Raw genomic sequence first — 8,562 nt, 5'->3', positions numbered from 1 at the left:
TTACGTTCCGTGACACACCCCGCATATCCGTGTTGGTTCTGTTTGATGTGACATCCTGCTTCTTCTGCCGCAGGCTATACAAACTGCTGAGACACAATATTGAACGGCTTCTGTTGGAGACGCGGTGTTGTCCTACCAAACAAAAGAGCACGGTACGTTTCCTTTCTCTGGGAACTCTACAGATACTCTTTATTAGTTTTCGTTATCAGTTTGATAACGTTAGCCTATGTGGAGAGCAAAGGTTGTGATTCAGACTGATACGGTGTGTGCCAACAAGGCTAGAGAACGGGTTCACTGTCAAACAGCCTGAACGGGACTCTCGGTGTTTGGTAAGTTAATGAAAGTTCATTTCAGCTGAAAGCATCAGAGTGAATCAGCATTAAAGTGTTTCATGATATGCTTGCCTTTTGCAAACGGCTGCAACACGGCAGCGTGTTCAAGCTAGTATTAAACTGCCAGTGATGTTTCACAACAAGATAAACTTTTCAGTTTTGATTAAGTTTTTGTCTAAATTCCTAGAACTGGTTACTTTTAGTGAGTCATGCAAAAGTTAATCACCAGAAAATTACTTACCCGGATGTTTGACAGTCAACAACTCAAGTTTTAATTGTCCAAGAAAAGCCTGCAGTCGTTTGAAAAAGCAAAAGGAGTCCTGATTACCTTTGACACCAAACCTGCTTTCTAACCTTTGTCCAACCGGGACAACAGTTTTCAGAGATTTGACATTTTGACCATTCAAAGAGGAAACGGTTGTTGTCTTGCGATTTGGCGCTGTCTGCAAATTCTGTCTCACGTGTAAGGAGGTTTTTGCGGAGGGTGATTTCCGTCCTGTGGCATATTAAAAAAAAAAAAAAAAAGTACACACATATATAGAAAAAGTACACACTTTGAGTTCTCAGGTTTTTCTCATTTAGTCATTATAGAAATATAATGGGGTCCCTGCCAGCTTCTGACGGTATTCTAATACAACCTCTGATGAGCAGCACATGTTGTATTATACAGTGTCATTATTTAACGCTGTCGTTGATTCGATAGCTGTTAGCTATCTTTAGCAGCAACACACTGAAGTAATGATCTTCTGAATGGCTGTCAGTCTGGCATCATTGTGGAGGAATCTCCGTTTTTAAACAGCGTTGCTTTACTTTGAGGTTTGCAGCCAGTTGTTCATGTACAGCTCTTGCTCTGGTCCACTACGACATGACATTTCAGTCGAGGTCTGGACTTTGACTGGGCCATTGCAGCCCATTGACTCCTTTCTTTTTCAACCCTTCTTGTTGCAGGAGTGTTTGGCTCTTTATCGTGTTGCATGGCCCATTTTCAGCCAACCTCTAGCTTTTGAACAGAGCCTTACATTTGACTGTAGGAAAATAAGATAGGAAATGCATTACAATTTTGTATTTGTTTTGTTAAACGTTCCTGTCTGGCAGCTTTAGTAAGCGGGGAATGTTAATGTTCATATTTTAAAAGCTGGTAGTGAGAGCTGCTAGGAGGTGGTGGATAAAAGAGTTGGAGTATAGAGCTGCCAGGCAAGAGGAGGCCACAGAAGATTTGTGGATGCAGTGAAGAACCAATGTTGGACAAGTTACTTTTTTAACTGGTTACTTTTTTTGAAGTAGTAATGGGGTTACAATATTATAAAATAACTAATTACCAGGAAAAGTAACTATTGCATTACTTTAGAAAATGTTTAAATATGTAAAAGAGCTCCTCTTAATGAAACCTACTAAAATATAAATTACTAAACATACTTGAACATACTAAAATATATCTTCTACTCTTTGTTATAAAACTGAGTATATTATTAAAGTGGGTACTTAACAGAAGGAACTAACAGGAAACACTGTATACTAATCCAAAGTATTCAGATGTTACTCTGTGATCATATGAAATAAAACAGCAATCAGATAAAATGTTATAATTGTGGATAGTTATTTTTCTATTTGGAATAAATAATACAGTAAAACACAATAGATGTTTTAGAACTAGCCTTTTATCTCTTCTAAGAGAAAAATCATTTCTGCACTTCCACTTCAGCCGTGAGCAACCTTTGAATTATCTCGACTCTCCATGACTTTGTCTCGTCGCTCTGCATATCTGTTTGTACGTGAACTCCAGCCCATGTCTGCCTCTGGTTGATTTACCATGACTACTTTACTCTTCCTCAGCCAATCAGCAGCACTTGTGCAATGGTTTCACCCTCCCTAGCTCACGGTACGATGAAGACGGCTTCAAGCATCTGTGTGTTGAAAAATAGTAACGCATCAACTGCATTTTCTTGTTAGTAACGGTTATGGCGTTGTAATGATAGAAAAAGTAATTGGTTAGATTACCAGTCGCTGAAAAAAGTTATTTTAATGCCCTTATTCTCATCACTGTGAAGAACATGCAGAGGTTTGGTGTGACAAGGGAATGCTAGAGAGCGCGAGATGGAGGCAGATGGTTTGCTCTGGAAACTCCTGAAGGTAGCATCTGAAAACATACTTTTGTAAAGAGGATGTTGGGGATCTTGGGATGCAGGCAGGGTGCGATGGCTGCCGGTTTGTGGTACCCCAGATACTCCACCTCCCTCCATCACTTGGTTTGGCCGTGAGTCTGGCCTGCCTCAGAGACTCCAGGATCGTGGCCACCTGCTCCACATTCTTGGCACGGATGTCGTTGTGGATGATGTTATCCGGGGAGGTGCAGGAAAGTGTCTGGGACTCCAAACAAGCCAAATGCATTAGTCTGTGTGTGGACAGGGAAGGCCAGTAAACCAAAGAGTACAAAGTACGATGGTGAATCTTCATGATAAAGCAGTGTCCAACATCTGTAAACGAGCTCACGGGAGTGTTCATATAAATTATCTCACCATAATCAATTTGAGAACGTGGCAGTTAAACTGCAAAAAGTGTCGGTCCTAATACAGATCCTTGAGGTGCACCTTTTGTGACACTTGGATAACAAGAACAATCGTGGACTACATCATGGACATTATGATCAGAAAGATAATTTGAAAACCAGTCAGTAGCTTGGTCTGGAGAGCCAATATCAAAAAGTCTGTGACATAACAGGTTATGATGTATAAAGCAGCAAACTATTTCTCCAGGCTAAATGATGATCCTCTAAATTTGTGACACGCCATTTCCTCTCCAGCTTACGAGTTATCTGCTTTGGGCTACGTGTTTGAGAATTATACCACGGAGTCAGGTACTTCTGATTTGAGGCCTTAGTTTTCACAGGAGCTACAGTATCCAGAGTCGTACGTAGTGAGGAGGAAAAATTATCAACAAGATGATCGACCTCTGTTGGAGTAGCGTTCAGATAGCTGCTCTGCTCTATGTTGGTACAGGGCATTGAAGATGATAACAGTGGGTGGATTATATTCTTAAACTTAGTTACAGCACTTTCAGAAAGACATCTACTGTGATAAAGTCTACTCTCCACTGCTGTGTAATCAATTATTGTAAATGTAAATGTTATCAGGAAATGATCAGACAGCAGAGGGTTTTCAGGAAACACTGTTAAATGTTCAGTTTCTATGCCATATGTTAAAACAAGATCTAGAGTGTGGTTAAAGTGGTGGGTGGGTTCTTTTACATTTTGAGAGAAGCCAATTGAGTCTAATAACAGATTAAATGCCATGTTGAGGCTGTCATTTTTAGCATCTACATGGATGTTAAAATCAGCCACAATAACTGAGCATTAAATCAGATTGAAAAGAAAGAATTCTGATAAAGTCTGAGTAAGGCCCAGTTGGATGACGGGTTGCAACAAAAAAACAGGTATCATTACTTATTACATCATTATTACATCATTATTTATGGCTGTGCTGATAATATGGTATGGTATTACTTTTTATGTGATTGAAGTGTCGTATCACAGTGTCATTGTTATAGCAATGCTATGCGTTCACATTTCCAGCACAGACACATAGGCATGTCTGAGAGGGAGAGCTGTTCAATCTTCAACAAAGTAGAATAGTGTGTAAAATAAACTTGTTTCACCATTTAAGGCAAAAAAACTTTTGTCTTACTATATATACACTATAATGCAGCTCCTGGCACTTCATTTCAGATTTGCACTGCAAATGGAGTAGTGTATCATAAATGAAAGGATCTTGCTGATTGTACTCATTATTTATTTACACTTATAAATGGTCCTGCCTGCAAGTTGCTAGTATCAATACTGATATACAGTGCATTCAGAAAACATTAACATCACATCCCTTGTTCCACGTTTTGTCACGGTACAGCCTTTTTCCTAAATTATTATTAAAATGATTATTCCTAAGTTTATTTTTCACCTCAAAATTCTATAATGTCCAAAAACGACTTGCTTTGCAATTCTTGTAAATTCATTAAAGACAAAAATAAAAAGAGTCATAGGAATAACACAAAGGTTTCTGTAATCTGACTGCACCTACTTGTAGTAAAAATCGGAGGAAAATCATTTCATCAAGATTTCCAATCTTATTCATAATACTAGGAAACATTTGTTTTGTTTTTAATTGATGTCTCTCTTCTTTCTTCAGATCCATTATGAATTTCTTCTTGGAAACCATCAAAGTACTCCTTTTGTCCATCTGGTACAATGTGGAGTCTTTCATCTACCTCTTTGTGCCAATGAAAAAGAAGAACATCGCTGGTGAGGTGGTGCTCATTACAGGAGCCGGTAGTGGAATCGGCCGTCTCATGGCTCAGGAATTTGCAGCTCATAGCACCGTGCTGGTGTTGTGGGATATCAACCAGGAAGGGATGAAGGAAACGGCCAGACTGGCTAAAAGTAATGGAGCCAGTCGAGTCCACTACTATATCTGTGACTGCAGTGACAAGAATGAAGTTTACAGAGTGGCTGACCAGGTAAAGTTTAACATTAGACTGGCGTGCCTGTAGTGCAACTGGCACTTAACATTAACATCGATGTGTACGTGCAACAGGTTAACCACCTCAATTTATTACAACTTCCAAACTTTCAGTGGCTTGAAAGTAAAAATACATTATATTAGTCTAAGTAGTTTTATACCTTTTAACTTTTGTATTCAAATGATTTTAAGTCTTCAGTTCTGGACAAATCTGTGGTTTCCCTCATTATCTAATTCAGGGTCATCGGGGGGGTGGAGCCTATTCCAGGGGGTGAAAGATGGTGTGCACCTTAGACAGGTTTCCACTTTGTTGCAGGGCTAACAGAGATAAATGACCATTAAGAGTCATAGTAACAATTTAGAATCAGCAGTTAATCTAACCATATATTTGTGATGGATGAAGCTGGAGTACCTGGACTGCTACACTGAAAAGTCTCAGGAAGGTGGTGCATTTAACTGTAGGACTCGCTTGCTGTGCAGCAACAGTGCTAACCATTGGATCAACATGCTACTTACTTACTTTGAGATCAGCAACTCGTAACATTAGCATGAAGCGAAGCAATAAGCTATGTGATGCCTTCTACACCAACAGCATTCAGGTCGAGGGCTGTGACGATGATGCTTTGGTTGCACAATCATAAGAAACCATATGAAAAATTTATAACATACAAGTTGTTCATAATTTCTGCAGGAGCTAGCAGAGCTGCTTAAATGTTTGCTCATTAAGATCACGTTAAATGCTAATGATGTGTTAATTCTCTCCTACTTAACAGCACATTGAGTTTTTGCACTTATGAGTAACTCACTCTCTCACACTCAGCCACACACACATAGTGATACACTAAAATTAAAATTAGCTGCAGACAGCTTGAGTAATGCCGTCCTTTGCATTGTTGACTTTTCATTTATTTGAAATGCTGGTGCAAAGTGGCAATGACAGCAGTAGTGTTAATCACAGTGGCTCTCCTACAGAGGCTTTTTCCTCATCATTAGAATGAAGCTCTGCATATTTTGGGTATAATTCTTTAGAGCAAAAAAACCCAAAACAATAATAATAATCTATGTTGCAGAATCAGAGTGCTGTCTGAGTTGCCTACCTGTATTGCATCTAAAATGTGCCTTTCTCTGACTCTGCAATTAATTAGTTCACGTTTTATATTTAGACTTCTCTTTTTGTACACATCTGTAAAAATTAGCAGTACGGTTAAATAATTGATTTGTCCTTTCATGTTCAGAAACATCAGTCAGCAATAACCATCGAGTACAAGCATCACTTTCTGCTTTCTGTCTTGCTTGTTTTTTTGGGTCTAGATCAGCGTTTCACAGAAACACTAAGAAAATGTAAACAGTATGAATATACAGTGTAGCAGGCTGTAAATGAATGGACATTCACACTACTCCCTCAGTAGTGTTTCTTAGCGGCATTACTACTCGTGGTGTCGTTGTCCACGTCACAGGCGTAGGATCGCTTTACCTTAGCCACGGCCGCTCCGGCTGAGGAGCCACCACGGGCCATCATAAGTGTAACTGTAACTACTGTAACCATCCAAACATGCTTTCTCTCTTTGCATACTCTCTCTTGATTCAGTATGTTTCTCAGAGGTTTTCTCTAAGATGGAACCTGACAGGATGTTTGTTTTATCAATTTATTGGGAAGCTTTTATATTGTGCACCATAATGAAATGTTTTCTAGTCAGTGTACTGTAATGTAGTGTGTGTTTGATCACCAACTGAATTGGTGCTATATAAATAAAATGTAATTGAAAAGTGAATCAAAATTTGATGCAGACTAAACCTGCAGCGGTGTGAAAAAGTGTGTGCTCCGTCCTTTTTTGTATGTTTGTCACACTAACATGTTTGAGCTCATCAAAGAAAACCCAAACCTACATGGCCCCTTGTGAAAAACTGATATACCCTGATCTGATTTATCTGATTTAAACTGATATACTGGTATACACCCCCCCGTCGTTATAACAAATTAATTGAGGTGTATCACATCATTGGAACGATGAGTTCAATTTCACACAGTGAGAGCCATTATCCACAAATGGCAAAAACATGAAACTGTAGTGAGCCTTCGCTGTGCTCTTAGGGTAATTTTGGTCGGCCGGCTTTCACACCACTGTATGTTTGAGTTAAATATTTGTTGCTCTCAGACTCGTATGCATCACTGAGGCAGCTGAAAGAACAACAACAGTTCTTCGTCTAAATCACAGATCAATTTCAAGACAACACAGATCGTTTGGGAAATCATAGAATCTGTCTTTTCCTCATGCATATCCTACAGCTGTTGTACGTTGTACTTTGGAGGATCTTTTTTACAAAATGATATTTATTCATACGTGATGGTTATTCTTCATTCCTTCATGTAGGTGAAGCGAGAGGTGGGTGATGTCAGCATTCTAGTGAACAACGCCGGCATTGTGACAGGAAAGAAGTTCATGGATGCTCCTGATTCACTGATTGAGAAGACCATGGATGTCAACATCATGGCTCACTTTTGGGTCAGTCAGTAAAGGACATGGACAAGTCTCCACATGATTTTACAAGCAGATTACATGACAATGTGATATTTAATTTGGCATTAAAGTCTTTAATGCCTTTAGTAGAATTTCAGAATCAATTTCTGTAAGAATAAAAACTTTTCTGTTACAGCAGGTGAATTGGTCTTTCCCCCCCTTTTCTTTCTCCCCTCAGACCTACAAGGCCTTCCTTCCTGCTATGATTGCCAACAATCACGGGCACCTTGTCAGCATTGCCAGCTCTGCTGGACTCATAGGAGTCAATGGATTGGCAGGTGTGTGTTTTCTTCCCTAAACATATGGTGCATGTCAGTAATTCTAAAGTTGAATGTGTTGGATGAATCCCCTCTTTGACACCTGCAGCTCAAGAACATGATGTAATCCTTTGCCCATATGACCAGCAGTCATTACCACCACACTACCACTGGTTTAACCAAACCTGTCAGTGTGACATTGTTTTCATGTCATTCTTTAATCTATTTATTGTTTTTATTAAGGACTGAATTATTTATTAAACCATCAGTGTAAAAGTGCATACTCCCATTTCTGCATGATCATTTTAACTAAACAAATATATTTTTTAGTAATGGTGACGTAACCTTATTTAAGGAACACCTCTTTGTGATGCTTTGTCTTATACCTTCATTCTGCAGACTACTGTGCCAGTAAATTTGCTGCAGTAGGGTTTGCAGAGTCTGTGGGTCTTGAGCTGCTAGCAACTGGGAAAGATGGTGTCAAAACTACAATTGTATGCCCGTACTTCATCAACACCGGGATGTTCGATGGATGTCAAACTAAGTAAGTCATGCTACATGGTTTCCATTTTTTATGGTTTCAAATGTCACAGGTATATTCATGGAGCCAACTGTTTGTTTGCTGTTTTCAGCAAGCCGTAAGTTTTGGATTTACCTTCAGCTTCACCCGTAGGCCATGCTGCACACTTCTCAGCTCTTGTTTTCCACAGACCTGAAGACTATCTTGAGGGAATGGAATTTCAAGAGTCCAAAGCTGAGCTGTGAGCTACTATTGGAGAAAGTTGGAACCAGGGAACTAGTAAAAAGGAGTCTAGAGGAGCCTTCAGACCAAGCTTATTTCTGCTGCTTGTATCTGCACTCTGGTTCTTTCTATAGGTGAGGGTAGAGATCGACCGGTGAATCGAGAGCTTCACTTTTACATTTGGTGCTTTTTACCACGACTGAC

The 8,562-nt window shown here is 39.5% G+C and overlaps 1 protein-coding gene across 3 annotated transcripts in view; it reads left to right on the top strand.

Annotated features, from left to right (window-relative positions):
- Positions 1 to 8,562, top strand: part of LOC116334141 (epidermal retinol dehydrogenase 2) — a 32,063-nt gene continuing 23,501 nt past the window's right edge. For 2 of the 3 annotated variants that reach the window (XM_031757479.2, XM_031757493.2), the window contains exons 1-5: positions 1 to 152; positions 4,511 to 4,838; positions 7,213 to 7,344; positions 7,538 to 7,637; positions 8,016 to 8,160. In XM_031757479.2, coding sequence (XP_031613339.1) covers positions 4,518 to 4,838; positions 7,213 to 7,344; positions 7,538 to 7,637; positions 8,016 to 8,160 — 698 coding nt within the window. In that variant the 5' untranslated portion in view covers positions 1 to 152; positions 4,511 to 4,517. Of the gene's footprint in view, positions 153 to 176; positions 330 to 4,510; positions 4,839 to 7,212; positions 7,345 to 7,537; positions 7,638 to 8,015; positions 8,161 to 8,562 lie in introns of those variants that run through there. The other variant, XM_031757489.2, reaches the window with a different exon arrangement.

The sequence above is a fragment of the Oreochromis aureus genome, linkage group 18 (assembly GCF_013358895.1).
Source record: "Oreochromis aureus strain Israel breed Guangdong linkage group 18, ZZ_aureus, whole genome shotgun sequence".
In the NCBI taxonomy this organism is placed as follows: domain Eukaryota; kingdom Metazoa; phylum Chordata; class Actinopteri; order Cichliformes; family Cichlidae; genus Oreochromis; species Oreochromis aureus.
The sequence above is the reverse complement of the archived record's forward strand: the minus strand, read 5'-3'. Positions and strand labels throughout refer to the sequence as shown.